The sequence below is a fragment of the Gadus chalcogrammus genome, chromosome 7 (assembly GCF_026213295.1).
Source record: "Gadus chalcogrammus isolate NIFS_2021 chromosome 7, NIFS_Gcha_1.0, whole genome shotgun sequence".
Lineage (NCBI taxonomy): Eukaryota > Metazoa > Chordata > Actinopteri > Gadiformes > Gadidae > Gadus > Gadus chalcogrammus.
Window position 1 is genome coordinate 31,172,264 of NC_079418.1, and position 18,832 is coordinate 31,191,095.

The 18,832-nt window shown below is 50.1% G+C and overlaps 1 protein-coding gene across 1 annotated transcript in view; it reads right to left on the reverse strand.

Moving 5' to 3' along the window:
• Nucleotides 1-264: 264 nt before the first annotated feature.
• LOC130386146 (cell adhesion molecule DSCAML1-like) overlaps nucleotides 265-18,832 on the reverse strand; it is a 26,713-nt gene continuing 8,145 nt past the window's right edge. The window contains 14 exon segments of the mRNA XM_056594923.1: nucleotides 265-689; nucleotides 2,236-2,547; nucleotides 2,994-3,194; nucleotides 4,119-4,271; nucleotides 4,567-4,685; nucleotides 4,785-4,815; nucleotides 5,023-5,178; nucleotides 5,873-6,160; nucleotides 6,516-6,704; nucleotides 7,161-7,259; nucleotides 7,705-7,868; nucleotides 10,177-10,294; nucleotides 12,177-12,330; nucleotides 16,340-16,479. Of these exon segments, the coding sequence (XP_056450898.1) occupies nucleotides 265-689; nucleotides 2,236-2,547; nucleotides 2,994-3,194; nucleotides 4,119-4,271; nucleotides 4,567-4,685; nucleotides 4,785-4,815; nucleotides 5,023-5,178; nucleotides 5,873-6,160; nucleotides 6,516-6,704; nucleotides 7,161-7,259; nucleotides 7,705-7,868; nucleotides 10,177-10,294; nucleotides 12,177-12,330; nucleotides 16,340-16,479 (2,549 nt within the window).

An 18,832-nucleotide genomic window follows, 5' to 3' on the forward strand; every position in this document is an offset into this window, starting at 1 on the left:
CACGGGTCAGTAGACTTGGTCGCCATAGCTACGGAGCATCGGCGCTCCGACCGTATCGACCAATAAGGACGGGGCTCCCGGTCCTCTGCCGACGACTGCGCGGCCCACGCTGAGCTGAAGGCGGCCCCCTTGCGGTCGGACCCGGGTGGGGGGCGGGGTCAGCGCGGTGTCTGTCGTTGTCTCGGGAAGACGCGGTCATGCTCTGCCTGGCCCCCGGGGGGTCCACCAGGGAGCCTGGGGGGCCGGCGGGGGGGGGGGCCGGGGCTACACCAGCGTGTAGGACTTGGAGTAGGCCCCCGCGCCCCCCCCGCTCTGTTTCTGCAGCCGGCCCAGCGCGGAGGTGGAGCTCTCCAGCAGAGAGTCCCGGGAGCCCCCCTTGCTGCTGGGGGCGGGGTTGCTGCCGGTGCTGGAGGTGGAGGCGGTGGCAGCCGTCGCCGCCAGGGTCCTCTGCGGCAGCGTGGCCGTGCCCGAGCCCAGGCCCAGGCCGCTGAGGCCCGAGTGGCCCAGCGTCAGGGCCTGCTTGGCGGGGTCTAGTGTCAGGTGGCGCCCCTGTGTGTGGTAGGCCCTCTGGGCCAGGCTGCGGATGGACGCCTCCCGGGGGGGCACGGCCGGGCACGGGTCCTGGAGCTCGCTCTGCTTGCGGAAGAACGGGTCGGACTTCATGTAGAGGGGCAGGTTGCAGAACTCACCTGGTGGAGCGGGCGGGGGCCGGGACAGACGGAGATACAGTAAGGTCAAGATACAGTAAGAGATACAGTAAGGTAAGGACACAAGATAGAGGACAGAGTAAGAGATACAGTAAGGTGAGGATACAAGATGGAGTAAGAGATACAGTAAGGTGAGGATACAAGATGGAGTAAGAGATACAGTAAGGTTAGGATACAAGATAGGGTATAGAGCAAGAGATACAGTAAGTTCAAGATGCAAGATGGAAGACAGAGTAAGAGATACAGTAAGGTCAAGATACTACAGTAAGAGATAAAGAAAGGTCAAGATACTACAGAAAGAGATACAGTAAGGTCAAGATACAAGATAGAGTTAAAGATACAGTAAATATCCAAGATAGAGGACAGAGTAAGAGATACAGTGAGGTAAGGATACAAGATAGAGTAAGAGATACCGTAAGGTCAAGACACAAGATAGAGTAAGAGATACAGTGAGGTAAAGATGTGCGTTGAAGGGGATTAATGAATGTAGTCTCTGTATTTTCTTCACCACATTCAGTCTATCATTCCCTCTTCGACCAGGATACATATTCATGTCAAATAATATATATAATAAAATACATATAAAATAAAACATATAATATATATAATAAAATACATATTAAATAATATATATAATACAATATCTATAAAATAATACATAAAATAATACACATATAATATCTACATTATAAAATACATAAAAATTAAAATATATATCATATAGTATATATAATCGATGTAATATTTATGATATAATATCTATAATATGATATATATAATATCATATATTTAATATAACGGTTAAATGTTTATATCATACCCTTGTTTGGGGATAGGCAGTGATACGTTCTTGAGACGGTCTTATCTATATTAATGTTTATTCTTTTTTAGTAATATACAATAATACATTATGCTGTTTAATGTATATCTGACTCTTGTTGCCGCCTCACGGCCACGTTCTTGTTACGGCCCTATATATAATAATATATAATAATATCTAATAATGTATAGCAGTGTTTAATGTATATCTTACTCTTGTTAGCTCGGTGGGGGATGGGCACGGCCACGTTCTTGTTACGGCCCTATATAATAATATCTAATAATGTATAGCAGTGTTTAATGTATATCTTACTCTTGTTGGCTCGGTGGGGGATGGGCACGGCCACGTTCTTGTTACGGCCCTATATAATAATATATAATAATGTATAGCAGTGTTTAATGTATATCTTACTCTTGTTAGCTCGGTGGGGGATGGGCACGGCCACGTTCTTGTTACGGCCCTATATAATAATATATAATAATGTATAGCAGTGTTTAATGTATATCTTACTCTTGTTGGCTCGGTGGGGGATGGGCACGGCCACGTTCTTGTTACGGCCCTATATAATAATATATAATAATGTATAGCAGTGTTTAATGTATATCTTACTCTTGTTGGCTCGGTGGGGGATGGGCACGGCCACGTTCTTGTTACGGCCCTATATAATAATATATAATAATGTATAGCAGTGTTTAATGTGTATCTTACTCTTGTTGGCTCGGTGGGGGATGGGCACGGCCACGTTCTTGCCGCGGTCGTAGTCCTGGGGTTTGGGCGGCGAGGCGGTGAAGCGGCAGATGCCGGGCTCCGACGGCGTGCTGAGCGAGGTCATGCTGTCGGCCGGGTCGTTGGTGCCGGTGGTCATCTGGTCCGAGGAGCTGTCGCTGATGAAGCACTCGGTGATGGTGAACTTGGCGTGCTGCAGGTGCTCCTCCAGCTTGGCGTGCTCGTAGGCCCGGGCCAGCTCCTCGTACGTGGAGGAGGCGCTCTCCGTGGACACCATGCTGTTACGGCCCTTATCTGGAAGACACACGGCAGTCGGTCACGCTGCAGGAGGGACCCGGGACGTACACTAGAGACAGCACCCTCGTGACTTAGGGCTGGGTGATTAATAGAATTTTAAATCGTGATTTCGATTTTAGCGTCCAACGATCACAAAACGAATATAATCGAGTTTTAGTTTATTTTTTAATTTATTTTAATTTAATGTTTTATAGAAAGTGCTGGATACATATCTGTGCATTATTTTAGATTTGAACATCTACTTCTTGAAGTCTTTTTCGGGAGGGACACGCTGAATAAACACATCATGTTTCAAAACTCAAAAATAACCGTTTGAAAAAAATGTGATTTCAATGTTGACCAAAATAATCGTGATGATGGTTTGTTCCATAATCGAGCCTCCCTAGCGTGAGTGGGCGTGGTGTGGGCGTGGTGTGGGCGTGGTGCGTCCGGGCTCCGCCCACCTGTGTCCTGTGACAGCGAGGCGCTGTAGCTGTCGCTCTCGGTGGCCGTGATGCCGTGAGAGCCCATGGTGCGCCAGTCCGAGGTGAGGGTCCTGGCCGAGGCGGTGGACTGGCTCTGGCCCGGCCGGCTCAGCGTCCACTGGCTGGAGTAGCGGTTTCTGGAGCTGTGGGCCGACTTGATGCTCTTCCTGGACACCGGGTCTGAGGGGAGAGGCTGGGGTCAGGCCTCTGGACATGAAGCTGCTGCTACGCTATGATGCTATACTGTACAGTACTGACGAAGTACACACTCTTATTGTTAAGAAGTACTGACGCTTATAGGAAAGTACACTCTTATAGTAAAGAAGTACACACTCTTATTGTTAAGAAGTACAGACGCTTATAGGAAAGTACACTCTTATAGTAAAGAAGTACACACTCTTATTGTTAAGAAGTACAGATGCTTATAGTAAAGTACTCACTCTTATAGTAAAGAAGTACAGATGCTTATAGTAAAGTACACTCTTATAGTAAAGAAGTACACACTCTTATTGTTAAGAAGTACAGATGCTTATAGTAAAGTACACTCTTATAGTAAAGAAGTACAGATGCTTATAGTAAAGTACACTCTTATAGTAAAGAACTACAGACTCTTATAGTAAAGAATTACTGACTCTTATAGTAAATACATACCGACTCTTATATTAAAGTATATTATACGATTAGTATTATAGAAGCACAGACTATTAATGTCAAGAAGTACAGACTCTTAATAGTATATAAAGGGTGCAACCGGCATTTGAGTCGTTAAGATGCCTCGTTTGGAGAGACCTGATTAGTTTAGATGCCTTGTGAAGACACACCTGAGTGGTTTAGATATGTCGTTAAGGCACACCTGGGAGGTTTAGATCTTTCGTTAAGGCACACCTGAGTGGTTTAGATATTTTGTTAAGGCACACCTGAGTGGTCTAGATATCTCGTTAAGGCACATCTGAGTGGTTTAGATATGTCGTTAAGGCACACCTGAGTGGTCTAGATATCTCGTTAAGGCACACCTGAGTGGTCTAGATATCTCGTTAAGGCACACCTGAGTGGTTCACATAGTACGCGGTTGGTCTGGTATGCAAGAGGTTGATGTGAACTCACTGGTCCCGGGGCGGATGTCCGACATGTCTATCAGAGGTCCAGAGTTCTGGATGAGGGCCTGGTGGTGGAGGGAGACCCCCGTACAGAAGTTCTGCGGGTTCACCGATTGGCTGAACTCTGTGTCTGTCACTGGGACCGCCGCTTTGTCCTCACCTATCACGAGCCAGGAAGGAACAAACTAGGAGGTTGGACTTTAACAACACAAACATATGGATCATCTGGATTTGTGAATAATAAATACTCTTTCCCCTTGAGCAATAAGGGATAACAGTGCTAATGTTGAACCAGAGCTATCTTATTGATGCCCTGCTTGATAGTTACTCGTGATAATGGTGAACCGACCTATCTGCTTGATGCCCTGCTAGTTAGTGAATAGTGATAATGGTGAACCCTACCCATCTGCTTGATGCCCTGCTAGTTAGTGAATAGTGATAATGGTGAACCCTACCTATCTGCTTGATGCCCTCCTTGTCCTCGATGAGCAGCTGGACGCGGGGGATGTCTATGTGCAGCCGCGGCCCCTGGGGCGGGCCCTTCACTGGGGTGTCGATGCTGCGGTTGTTCTTGCTACACACACACACACACGTACACACACACACGAGAATTAGTTCCACATAACACGCCTATAACATAACATAACATAAGATGACATGTATGAAATCGTACCTGATGAGCATCTCTGCCAGGCTCTTTGCATCTGAAAGACAAATTCTTCATTAGATCACAGATACTAGAAATAAACACATTCCTCTTCCTCTCTTCCCTCTCCTCCTCCTCCTCCTCCTCTCCTCCTCCTTCTCCCTCTCCGCCTCCTACCCCACCTCCTCCTCGTCCTCCTCCTTTCCTCCTCCTCCTTCTCCTCTTTTCCCCTCCTCCCCCACCCCCTCCTCCTCCTCCCCCTCACCTCTAAGTCTCTTCAGTCTCTTCTCCTTGCGTTTCTTGCGGATGATGAAGAGTAGGGCGACGCCCATGCTCACTAGGATGACGGGCGAGCCGATGGAGAACAGCTTCTTGACGTCGTCGCCGTCGCCGCGGGCCGACTTGATGGGCGGGATGGTGCCTGAAACACGGGACACGCGCGTTTCACACCGGATATCACACTCTATCCAATTCAATTCAATTGTATTTGTATTGCCCTTAATCAGAGGTATATCCATGACACCCCCGTGACCCAAGCCCCCCAGAGGGCAAGAACAAACTTCCTTAATAACCGAGGAAGAATGGGAGCCATAAATTTCATCAATACATACAGGAAAAACATTTTAAATTAGTGATGATGTGCCGGCTGGCTGACAATAAGGAGAGTCCAGGCATTATTTTTAGTCACTGCGATATATATCAAAAAACCAGTCCGATTACAAGGGCAAAGCCCCCTCTGCTTACATGAAAGGCCCAGCGTGCTCCAAACGGTCTCACTGTGTTTACACACGTAGGGCGTATTCACTAGAGAGCCACGCCTCATGTGCACACGCACTGACATGGCTGTCACGACCCATCCCTCATATTTGTAGCACGACACAAACCAGAACTAGGATCTGATTGGACAAACGGAGCGCGGCCTGGGCCCAGCGTGACTGCAGCGGGCTGTAAGCATAATGTCGCGTCTGCCCGTCTGCATTGGGCTTAGGGCTGGAGAGGGTACGACATTAGAGGGACAGAGAGCGCCTCAGGAGGGATTGTTATCGTGCACTCATTTCAAGGAAGAGTGAATAGTGCAGGGGTGAAGAACAAGGAGGTGAATGGAAGCCACTCACTGCCGTCGTAGTCGGTGGTGGCGAACTGGGAGCTCTGGTTCCCACAGCCGGCGCTGTTGCAGGCCTTCATCTTCAGCTCGTACCAGGTGGCCTCGCGCAGCTCGCTGAGGATCAGCGGGCCCGTGGCGTTGGCCTTCAGCGTCTGCCACGCCCACGTGCCCTTGGGCCTGAAGTCCAGCAGCAGGCCGGTGATGGGGCACCCCCCGCTGGTCCAGCCCTGGAGGTTGAGGCCCGCGTGGCTGGAGTTGATGTGGGTGAGCAGGGGCTGGTCCTTGGTGAACACGGGCTCTGGAGGAAGGAAGGGACCAGGGTAGAGACACACACTGGGGGTTACCCTCCACACACTTAACGCTCTGAGGACCGCCTTCCTGTGGATGAAGAGCTAGGACCCACGCCTCAAAGACCATTAACCTAGACCCAGACCTTAACCTAGAACCAGACCCTGACTTAGACCCAGATCCTAACCTAGACCCTGATCCTAACCTAGACCCAGACCCTGACCTAAACCCAGACCCTGACTTAGACCCAGATCCCAACATAGACCCTGATCCTAATCTAGACCCAGACCCTGATCCTAACCCAGACGCAGACCCTGACCCAGACCCAGACCCCAGGCTAGACCAGGACCCTGACCGAGCCCTACCTCGTCCGTGGGTCTTGGCCTCGATGATCTCGCTGATGCGCCCGGAGCCCACGCTGTTCTTGGCGGCCAGCTTCACCTTGTACCAGGTGCCGCAGCGCAGGTTCTCCAGCCGGAAGGAGCGCTCGCTGGAGCTGATGAACACGTCGCGCCACTCCTCCGTGTTGTCCACCGAGTACTGCAGCACGAAGCCTGCAGGACACACAGAGGGTCAGCGTTCCCTGTCAAGGCCTGTTCTCTGGGCTCTCCTTTAGAGGGCTTAGGCCTGGGGGGGGGGGGAAGCCCTTTGAGACCGGAGCTGGAAATAGGGGGCTGCAGAGAGCAGATTGACTCGACATTGACCTGGTGGAATCCCACCCTGCTGTTCCAGTGTTCTGACACCAGAGGGCGACAGAGTATCAGAATGTAAATCAATGTGTCTTTTTGTTCATGTAACAGAGGGGAAGCTGTTCAGTGGGCTGCTCTGACAATAAGACCGACTGAGTGAAAACAGGGAGGACACGTTACAACACACAACGTTTAAATAAGCACACATATGTAAATGAGCCGAGAGGAGCGGTGAGATGAATGAGGGGCCGCGGCCCATCCGTCAGGCGGCGGCGGCGGCGGCGGCGGCGGAGGTGGAGCTAAAGCATGAGGTGCTGTCACCTCTGATGGAGCTCCCCCCGTTGTCCCCAGGGATCCAGGCCAGGGTGATGGAGGAGGTGGAGGTGGTGGAGACTGTGAGACGGGGCTGGTCAGGCGGCACTGCAACCGACAAATCAGGATGAATATTAAAATCAAAATGTCCGTAAAGCTCAGCGCTCACCTCAGCTGCGTCTCTCTCATGTTGGGTGCATTGTTTTGTTTTGTGCATGCATTTTTATAAACTTACATTTACTTTGCTGCTTCTTGGACCGGTGAATAAATATATTTGATGTATTAATTAATTAATTCATGCACAAAATTATATATTTTTTAATTTCTATCACTGTCCTATACATTCTGTTTGTGACCATTGAATAATACTTCTGGGATTATTTCCTGTCTTTTCTGAAATATATAAACATGAATACAATTCTTACTTATTTGATCAAAACGTCCCAAACAACCCCCTTAACTTCCACAGTCGCTACCAGGAGCAGCTAGCAGATTGCAGCTAGCAGCTAGCAGAGAGCAGCTAGCAGTTGGCTAGCTATCAGAAACCACTCACCTTGCACCACCAGGTTGACGATGATGGTGTCAAAGCCCAGCGTGTTGGTGGCTGTGCAGGTGTAGTACCCACAATCCTCTGCTTTCACTGAGCGCAGCACCAACGTCCCGTTGGATAAGATCACCCGCTCCTTGTCCAGTGCAACCGGGGCGGCCGAATCCTCACTGTCAACCAGAACCACATCATCAGTACAGGACAATATATAGTCTGATTATTAGATTAACCAGAACCACATCATCAGTACAGGACAATATATAGTCTGATTATTAGATTAACAAGAACCACATCATCAGTACAGGACAATATATAGTCTGATTATTAGACTAACCAGAACCACATCATCAGTACAGGACAATATATAGTCTGATTATTAGATTAACCAGAACCACATCATCAGTACAGGACAATATATAGTCTGATTATTCGATTAACCAGAACCACATCATCAGTACAGGACAATATATAGTCTGATTATTAGATTAACAAGAACCACATCATCAGCATATAACAAAACATAGTCTGATTATTAGATTAACAAGAACCACATCATCAGTACAGGACAATATATAGTCTGATTATTAGATTAACCAGAATCACATCATCAGTACAGGATAATATATAGTCTGATTATTAGATTAACAAGAACCACATCATCAGTACAGGACAATATATAGTCTGATTATTCGATTAACCAGAATCACATCATCAGTACAGGATAATATATTGTCTGATTATTAGATTAACAAGAACCACATCATCAGCATGTAACAAAACATAGTCTGGGGTTCTACTGTGTTCTAGTTGTGGAGGGTTCTGGGGTTCTAGTGGGTTCTCACCGGTCCCCTTGACCTTGGATGTGGGTTCTAGTCGGTTGTTCTCGAGGGTTCTAGTCGTGGTTTTAGTTCCAGTGTATTCTAGTTTGTGGTTCCAGTTGTAGTCTGTTGTACTAGAGGGTTATATTCTGTGCTTCTAGTTCTAGAGGGTTCTATTCTGTGGTTGTAGTTCTAGTGTATTCTAGTCCGTGGTTCTACAGGGTTCTAGTCTGTGGTTCTACAGGGTTCTAGTCTGTGGTTCTATTCTGTGGTTGTAGTTCTAGTCTGTGGTTCTAGTGTGTTCTAGTCTGTGGTTCTATTCTGTGGTTGTAGTTCTAGTCTGTGGTTCTAGTGGGTTCTATTCTGTGGCTGTAGTTGTAGTGCGTGGTTCAAGTGGTTCTAGTGGGTTCTAGTCTGTGGTTCTAGTGTGTTGTAGTCTGTGGTTCTATTCTGTGGTTGTAGTTCTAGTCTGTGGTTCTATTGGGTTCTATTCTGTGGTTGAAGTTCTAGTCTGTGGTTCTAGTGGGTTCTATTCTGTGGCTGTGGTTCTAGTGCGTGGTTCTAGTGGTTCTAGTGGGTTCTAGTGCGTGGTTCTAGTGGTTGTAGTGTGTTCTAGTGCGTGGTTCTAGTGGTTCTAGTGGTTTATAGTGCGTGGTTCTTGTGGTTCTAGTGGGTTCTAGTGCGTGGTTCTAGTGGTTCTAGTGGGTTCTAGTGCGTGGTTCTAGTGGTTCTAGTGGTTCTAGTGGTTCTATTCTGTGGTTGTAGTTCTAGTGGTTGCAGTGGTTCTAGTGCGTGGTTCTAGTGATTCTAGTGCGTGGTTCTAGTGTGTGGTTCTAGTGGTTCTAGTGCGTGGTTCTAGTGCGTGGTTCCAGTGGTTCCAGTGGTTCTAGTGCGTGGTTCTAGTGAGTGGTTCTAGTGGTTCTAGTGCGTGGTTCTAGTGGTTCTAGTGCGTGGTTCTAGTGGTTCTAGTGCGTTCTAGTGCGTGGTTCTAGTGTGTGGTTCTAGTGGTTCTAGTGCGTGGTTCTAGTGGTTCTAGTGCGTGGTTCCAGTGGTTCTAGTGGTTCTAGTGCGTGGTTCTAGTGCGTGGTTCTAGTGCGTGGTTCTAGTGCGTGGTTCTAGTGGTTCTAGTGGGTTCTAGTGTGTGGTTCTAGTGTGTGGTTCTAGTGGTTCTAGTGGGTTCTAGTGCGTGGCTCTGACCTCTCCTTGGTCCACTTGACGGTGGGCGTGGGTTCTAGTGTGTGGTTCTAGTGGTTCTAGTGGGTTCTAGTGCGTGGCTCTGACCTCTCCTTGGTCCACTTGACGGTGGGCGTGGGTTCTAGTGTGTGGTTCTAGTGGTTCTAGTGGTTCTAGTGCGTGGCTCTGACCTCTCCTTGGTCCACTTGACGGTGGGCGTGGGTTCTAGTGTGTGGTTCTAGTGGTTCTAGTGGGTTCTAGTGTGTGGTTCAGTGCGTGGTTCTAGTGGTTCTAGTGGGTTCTAGTGCGTGGCTCTGACCTCTCCTTGGTCCACTTGACGGTGGGCGTGGGTTCTAGTGTGTGGTTCTAGTGGTTCTAGTGGGTTCTAGTGCGTGGCTCTGACCTCTCCTTGGTCCACTTGACGGTGGGCGTGGGTTCTAGTGTGTGGTTCTAGTGGTTCTAGTGGGTTCTAGTGCGTGGCTCTGACCTCTCCTTGGTCCACTTGACGGTGGGCGTGGGTTCTCCCACAGAGCTGCAGGGCAGACGGACCTCCTTCATCCAGGGCGTGGTCACGGTGCCGCCGAACGACAGGATCTTAGCAGGCGCTGCCATGACGACCAGAAACAACAATAAACAACAACACACAACAGGAAACAGAGCTACCGTGTGCTCTGTGAGGGACAGGCCTGAATCAAAATCAAAAGGCCTGAATCAAATCTCTTCAAAGGTCTTCCTCCCCACAGCGAACATTGTAGGATGAGTGTATTGTGTTTGCCCTAAAAGGTGTTCTAACCAATAGAGTGAACTGTACCATGTAGCTATTAATCACAGACTTTTATCCGAAGGTACTGGCTGCGGTTATCGGGGCTCAACCCTAGAACCTTTCGGGCTTCGAGTCAAACACTCTCACCACTAGACTATATTTAACCGATAGAGCGATGATTTAACCAATCAGGCAGTGTGTACTCTCCCAGTCTATCTATAGTCCATCTAGCCTCCCCTCTATCGATCTGCACCAGCCATCCTGTCCCAGAGGGCCTGTTGACTGAATACACCCAGTTCACTATCCCATAATTAACACAACACTTCACCTCGCTACATAGCCCGCGCACAATCAATACCGCAGCTGTCAATCAATACACACACACACGCAGGCACGCATGCATGCACACAAGCTAGTGCACACTGACACACACACAGACACACACAAACAGCCTGGAGTTAAACTGTTACGAGTGGCGTGTGTGTGTGGAGAATGAGGAGGCTCATCCCTGCTAACCTTTCACACAGCAGGTCACGTGACCCCTTGACCACCGCCACCTTCAAGTCACACCCCTTATCCATCAAAGCCCGCCCCCAAGCCTACCATCCCTCTCTTTCTCTCCTTCACCCTCTCTCTCCTCTGTCAGCTTTCCCCCCTTTCTTTGCACTTCAGTTCTCTGTCTCCTAGCCCTCTCTCCCTCCCTTTCCCTCTTCGCCCTCCCACAACAGGTCATTCCTTGACCCCCACCCCCTAAAGCCCCGCCCTCAATGAAGCTCCGCCCCTACCGACTCATCCACGTCCTGTCAAACCACACCCCTAATTAAGCCCCGCCCCTTCCGACTTCCTCCACGTCCTGTCAAACCACACCCCTAATGAAGCTCCGCCCCTTCCAACTTCATCCACATCCCCTCAAACCACACCCCTAATGAAGCTCCGCCCCTTTTGACTCATCCACGCCCTGTCAAACCACACCCCTAATTAAGCCCCGCCCCTTCCGACTTCCTCCATGTCCTGTCAAACCACACCCCTAATGAAGCTCCGCCCCTTCCAACTTCATCCACATCCCCTCAAACCACACCCCTAATGAAGCTCCGCCCCTTTTGACTCATCCACGCCCTGTCAAACCACACCCCTAATGAAGCTCCGCCCCTTCCCACTTCATCCACATCCCCTCAAACCACACCCCTAATGAAGCTCCGCCCCTTTTGACTCATCCACACCCTGTCAAACCACACCCCTAATGAAGCTCCGCCCCTTCCCACTTCATCCACATCCCCTCAAACCACACCCCTAATGAAGCTCCGCCCCTTTTGACTCATCCACGCCCTGTCAAACCACACCCCTAATGAAGCCCCGCCCCTTCCAACTTCATCCACATCCCCTCAAACCACACCCCTAATGAAGCTCCGCCCCTTTTGACTCATCCACGCCCTGTCAAACCACACCCCTAATGAAGCCCCGCCCCTTCCGACTTCCTCCACGTCCCCTCAATCCACACCCCTAATGAAGCTCCGCCCCTTTTGACTCATCCACGCCCTGTCAAACCACACCCCTAATGAAGCCCCGCCCCTTCCGACTTCCTCCACGTCCCCTCAATCCACACCCCTAATGAAGCTCCGCCCCTTCCGACTTCCTCCACGTCCCCTCCCTCCACACCTGTAACGAAGCCCCAGCCCCACCACCTCGAACCCCGCCCCTACGGTGGCTCCGCCCCCAGCGCCTACCTTTCCCAGCGGGCTCCACCACCACCTTGTCGCTCATGTTGCCCCGGCCGGCGGTGGTGACGGCGGCCGCCCAGATGTGGTACTGCATGCCGCGGCTCAGGTGGGTGATGCGGTAGAAGAGCATCTCGGGGTTGGCCTCGTACTCGCTGGGCGCCTGGGGGAGCAAGGGTCGGGACGTCCCGGTTATAGTCGGCTCTTCTTAGACCGATCACACGCACACACGTCATGTGGCACGCACACGCGCACACACACACACACACACACACACACACACACGCACGCACGCACACACACACACACACACACACACACACGCACACACACACACACACACACACACACACACACACACACACACACGCACACACACACAGGCCTCGGCAACATGGCTGTAGAGAACATACAATTTGAGACAGGGGGTGGGGGAGGGGGGATACAGGGAGAGAGAGTGACAGGGAGATAGAGGGAGAGTGATGGAAAAGGTGCTAAAGAGAGGAGCGGGAGGGAGCTGGGGTGATAAAAGGAGTGCTACAGGAGTGATAGTGATACAGTTGGTGATACATGTAGTGATAGTGATACCGAAAGTGATGCAGAGAGTGATAGTGAGTGCTATATTGATGGCGCCAAAGAGATGGGCAGCGATAGAGTGGTCGTTGTACAGAGAGTGAAACAGTGTTAGAGAGAGTGAAACAGTGTTAGAGAGAGTGAAACAGTGTTAGAGAGAGTGAAACGGTGTTAGAGAGAGTGAAACAGTGTTAGAGAGAGTGAAACAGTGTTAGAGAGAGTGAAACAGTGTTAGAGAGAGTGAAACGGTGTTAGAGAGAGTGAAACGGTGTTAGAGAGAGTGAAACGGTGTTAGAGAGAGTGGAACAGTGTTAGAGAGAGTGGAACAGTGTTAGAGAGAGTGAAACAGTGTTAGAGAGAGTGGAACAGTGTTAGAGAGAGTGAAACAGTGTTAGAGAGAGTGAAACAGTGTTAGAGAGAGTGAAACAGTGTTAGAGAGAGTGAAACAGTGTTAGAGAGAGTGAAACGGTGTTAGAGAGAGTGAAACGGTGTTAGAGAGAGTGAAACGGTGTTAGAGAGAGTGAAACAGTGTTAGAGAGAGTGGAACAGTGTTAGAGAGAGTGAAACAGTGTTAGAGAGAGTGAAACGGTGTTAGAGAGAGTGAAACGGTGTTAGAGAGAGTGAAACGGTGTTAGAGAGAGTGAAACGGTGTTAGAGAGAGTGAAACAGTGTTAGAGAGAGTGGAACAGTGTTAGAGAGAGTGAAACAGTGTTAGAGAGAGTGAAACGGTGTTAGAGAGAGTGAAACGGTGTTAGAGAGAGTGAAACGGTGTTAGAGAGAGTGAAACAGTGTTAGAGAGAGTGAAACGGTGTTAGAGAGAGTGAAACGGTGTTAGAGAGAGTGAAACGGTGTTAGAGAGAGTGAAACAGTGTTAGAGAGAGTGAAACAGTGTTAGAGAGAGTGAAACAGTGTTAGAGAGAGTGAAACGGTGTTAGAGAGAGTGAAACGGTGTTAGAGAGAGTGAAACGGTGTTAGAGAGAGTGAAACAGTGTTAGAGAGAGTGGAACAGTGTTAGAGAGAGTGAAACAGTGTTAGAGAGAGTGAAACAGTGTTAGAGAGAGTGAAACGGTGTTAGAGAGAGTGAAACGGTGTTAGAGAGAGTGAAACAGTGTTAGAGAGAGTGAAACAGTGTTAGAGAGAGTGAAACGGTGTTAGAGAGAGTGGAACGGTGTTAGAGAGAGTGAAACAGTGTTAGAGAGAGTGGAACAGTGTTAGAGAGAGTGGAACAGTGTTAGAGAGAGTGAAACAGTAACACAGAGAGTAACACAGTGATACGGTGAGCGTTACAAAGAGTTATACTGATCCAGTGAGTGATCGGGATCGAGGGAGCGGTATATGGGGCATATGGAGAGTGTTACAGGGAGTGATACAGTGATACACCAGTGATAGTGACACGGTTAGTGATGGTGATAGTTAGTGATACTGATACCGTCAGTGATACAGGGAAATAATGAAACGGCGAACAAAAGCCCCCTCATCTGTGTGACTGATACCCTCTGGGTGTACCACCCACCCCCCTCCTCCACCATCTGTTTCTCTCTCTCTCTCTCTCTCCCCCACACTCTCCTACCACCCTCTCCCTCTCTGTCTCTACCACCCTCTCCCTCTCTCCCCATCTCTATCTCAATCACTCTCTCTATCTCTATCATCCTTCCCTATCTCCCTCTCTCCATCTCTATATCTCTTTCTCCCTATCTCCACTACCCTCTCTCTATCTCCACTCCCCTCTCTCTATCTCCCTCTCTGTATCTCCACTACCCCCTCTCTCTATCTCTCTCTCTCTCTCTCTCTCTCTCTCTATCTCCACCAGCCTCTCTCTCTCTCTCTCTCTCTCTCTCTCTCTCTCTCTCTCTCTCTCTCTCTCTCTCTCTCTCTCTCTCTCTCTCTCTCTCTCTCTCTCTCTCTCTCTCTCTCTCTCTCTCTCTCTCTCTCTCTCTCTCTCTCTCTCTCTATCTCCACTCCCCACCCTCTCTCTATCTATCTATATCTCCCTCTCTCCGTCTCTCTCACCCACCCTTCTCTGTCTCCCTCTTGCCTCCATCCCACGTTCCCTCCGTAGCCCCCTTCTCCTTTCCTCTATCCCTCTTTCGCTCACACCTTTTATCCCTATCCCCTCTCCATCATCTCTCCCCCTGTCCCTCCCCCTTCCCTCCTCTCTCCCCCCCTGTCCCTCCCCCTTCCCTCCTCTCTCCCCCCCTGTCCCTCTCACTTCCTTCCCTTTTTCCAGTGCCTCCGCTGCACCCCCTCCTCCCTTTCTCCCCTCTTCCTCCCTCTCTCCTTCTGCCAACCAGCCTCTCCCTCTTCCCCCTCCTCTGTACCCCCCCTCAGTCCCCTCTTCCTCCCTCTCTCCTTCTGCCAACCAGCCAGCTCCCTCTCTCTCCCCCTCCCTCCCTCTCTCTCCCCCGCCGTCTCTCTCCTCATTTGCATGCCGCTCATCCACACCGAGTGGGGGGTATTTGTGAATAATAAAAGTGAGTCTTCTTGGAGATGGGAGGTGTTTTTTCACGAGCTGATCGTGCACGTCTTGTGCGTTAGTGCACGCGTGGCCGAGCTGCAATCAAAATGCGCCAAACATGTGTATAAATAGAGAGTAGTTCAATTTGATCAGGCGGGGTGTGTGTGTGTGTGTATGTGTCTGAGTGTGTGAGTGAGAGTGTGTGTGTGTGTGTGTGTGTGTGTGTGTGTGTGTGTGTGCTCTCGATGCGGCAGTGTGCATGTATGCTTGTTCTCTGCTTCATTTGCATATCTACGTCTCATCGCGTTGCCAAGACAACCTCATCTGTTCATCTGGGAGGGCAGGAAGTAAAGCAATGGTGCAAACACACACGCACACACATACACACACACTAATATGTAAACCAAACGCACACACACAGGCACGCACACACATACACACACACACACACACACACACACACACACACACACACACACACACACACACACACACACACACACACACGCAAACACACACATACACACACACACAACAAGATATAAACACACAAGGACACACACACATACACACTGAAACGTTTAAATGACGTTAACAACTTAAGGCTGTTAGTGAGCACTGATCAATCAATCTGCTGTTGGCTCCACGTTATGTTCCTGGTTTTAAACCGTCCGCCATGTTGGCTCCAGGTTACGTTCCCTGTTTTAAACCGTCCACCATGTTGGCTCCAGGTTACGTTCCCTGTTTTAAACCCTCCGCCATGTTGGCTCCATGTTATGTTCCTGGTTTTAAACCGTCCGCCATGTTGGCTCCACGTTATGTTCCCTGTTTTAAACCGTCCGCCATGTTGGCTCCAGGTTATGTTCCCTGTTGTGAACCGTCCACCATGTTGGCTCCAGGTTATGTTCCCTGTTGTGAACCGTCCACCATGTTGGCTCCAGGTTATGTTCCCTGTTTCAAACTATCCTTTATATCTGCTGCACCTAAGCTCTTTTGTATTGGTGCTCCTTGTTTGCACTTATAGTTTCGTTTTCATTTATCAACCAACCGCTCACTTCATGGCTGTCTTACCGTTCTTTGTCAATCCCAGACCACATACAGTACACAGTAGGCCTATAGTCCTGGATATATGGGCGGGGCTTACCGGGTGTCCGGAGGCGGGGCTGGAGCAGTAGATGGTGTACTTGCGGATCACTCCATTGGGCTTGTGGGGGGGGAGCCAGGACACCACCACACTGCTGGGTGAGGAGGGGACCGCCTTGATACCAGCAGGAGCGCCAGGCACTGGAGAACACGCAGACACGCAAGTTAGGCATAACAGACTGTGTGTGTGTGTGTGTGTGTGTGTGTGTGTGTGTGTGTGTGTGTGTGTGTGTGTGTGTGTGTGTGTGTGTGTGTGTGTGTGTGTGTGTGTGTGTGTTTGGGGCAGGGCTGAAGGGTATTATCCTCCTCAAAGTGAGCATTCACCCGTTAGCATGTTAGCTCTAAGAACCGGCTGATCCTTAGCACTCTGTCCAGCTGTGCCATATGGTCATCGCACGCCGGCCAGCAGTTTGTGACTCCTGCCACTAACACTCAACCCACCTAGTACTCATACTACCCCCAGCTAGGAGCTAATGCTACACCCAGCTGGGAGCTGTTGCTACACCCATCAATTTGCTAACCAAGCTAGCTGCTAACACTACACCGAACTAGCTGCTATGGCAGCTAGCGAGTCAGTCAGTGGGCAGTGCGTGGGTTTGTGCTTGCATGTGTAAGTGTGTTTATGTGTGTGCTGATGGTGGGTGGGGAGGGTGGGGGTGAGTTAAGTCCCATCTGGTGCCACGATTGTCAACCCACCAGACAGACAGCATGATGCCCCCCCCCACCCCACCACCCCACCTAGGGAGACCCCTGGGGCATCCAACCACCCCCGCCCAGACCCTCAAACCACCCCCACCCAGACCCTCAAACCACCCCCACCCAGACCCTCAAACCACCCCCACCCAGACCCTCAAACCACCCCCACCCAGACCCTCCTAACACCCCCACCCAGACCCTCACACCACCCCCACCCAGACCCTCAAACCACCCCCACCCAGACCCTCACACCACCCCCACCCAGACCCTCACACCACCCCCACCCAGACCCTCACACCACCCCCACCCAGACCCTCACACCACCCCCACCCAGACCCTCCTAACACCCCCACCCAGACCCTCACACCACCCCCACCCAGACCCTCCTAACACCCCCACCCAGACCCTCACACCACCCCCACCCAGACCCTCACACCTCCCCCACCCAGACCCTCAAACCACCCCCACCCAGACCCTCCTAACACCCCCACCCAGACCCTCAAACCACCCCCACCCAGACCCTCAAACCACCCCCACCCAGACCCTCCTCCACACATCTTACATAATCAGGGTGAAATAGGATAGGAATCTTTATATCATTATAAAATTACAAAAACATTGTAAACAATAATCATGCATAATCATACACCAATGGAGGGTGTATTTGACCATTTGGCAGTTAAGAATTCCTAACATAGTGTAACCCCGCCCCCAACCTAGTGAAACCCCGCCCCAATGTAGTGTAACCGCGCCTATAACAGAGTGTAACTCCGCCCCCAACATGATGTAACCCCGCCCCCAAAAGAGTGTAGACCCACCCCCAACAGAATGGAATCCCACCTACAAGCGCAGCCATGTTTTCATGTTTTCTTTCATGTTTACTTATTGTCAAGCGAATTTTAATACATTTAAAACGTAGCAAAAAGATAAAACAAGAACTAGGCTCCCCAAAGCAAAGTGTACTCCTAATGGCTACGTTACGCAGAGCTGTAACAAACAGTAGAAGAAGTAATTATTAAATTGAGAATTCTGCCGTTTCCATCCACCTTTCCAAACGCAACACTTTAAAATGCGCATAAAGATGAGTTGCCGGACGCGGGCTGGGGTGTAGCCCCGCCCCCATCAGTGTTAGCACCACATTAACTCGCCCTAATCCCGTCGGAGTTAATCCCCCCCTCTCCAACGCTCTCTCCCGCTACGGAGCGAGAGGATGGGCGGGGGGGCTGCCTGGCTGGCCCCTGGATGCACCCCCCCCACCCCCCGCTCCTGCCCCGGCTCGGAAGCCCCCCAACAACCCCTACTCAGCCAGGAGCCATGGAGACAAAGCCTCTTAGTCCTCATTAGCCGTGCTAATGGCTCCTCCTTTAGTCTCGCTGGAGATAGGATAGAAAGCGCTAACTACACCCTGACATGCTGCTCCTTATCTGACGCCTCCTCCTTATCTCCTACAACCTACGTCCTGTAATCCCCGCTCCGCACGTGCTGGGCGTGTGTGCTGTGTGTGTGCGTGTGTGTTTCTGTATGTGTGCGTGTGGTTGGGTGCCTGTGTGTGTGTGTGTGTTTCTGTATGTGTGCGTGTGGTTGGGTGCCTGTGTGTGTGGGTGTGTGTGTGTGTGTGTGACGGTGTGTGTGTGTTTCTGTGTGTGTGTGTGTGTGTGTGTGACGGTGTGTGTGTGTTTCTGTGTGTGTGTGTGTGTGTGTGACGGAGTGTGACGATCCAATTAATTTTATTATGGAAAAATGAAAAATCTTTTAACAAATAAAGGATAAATATGATGTGTATGATGTGTGTGTTTGT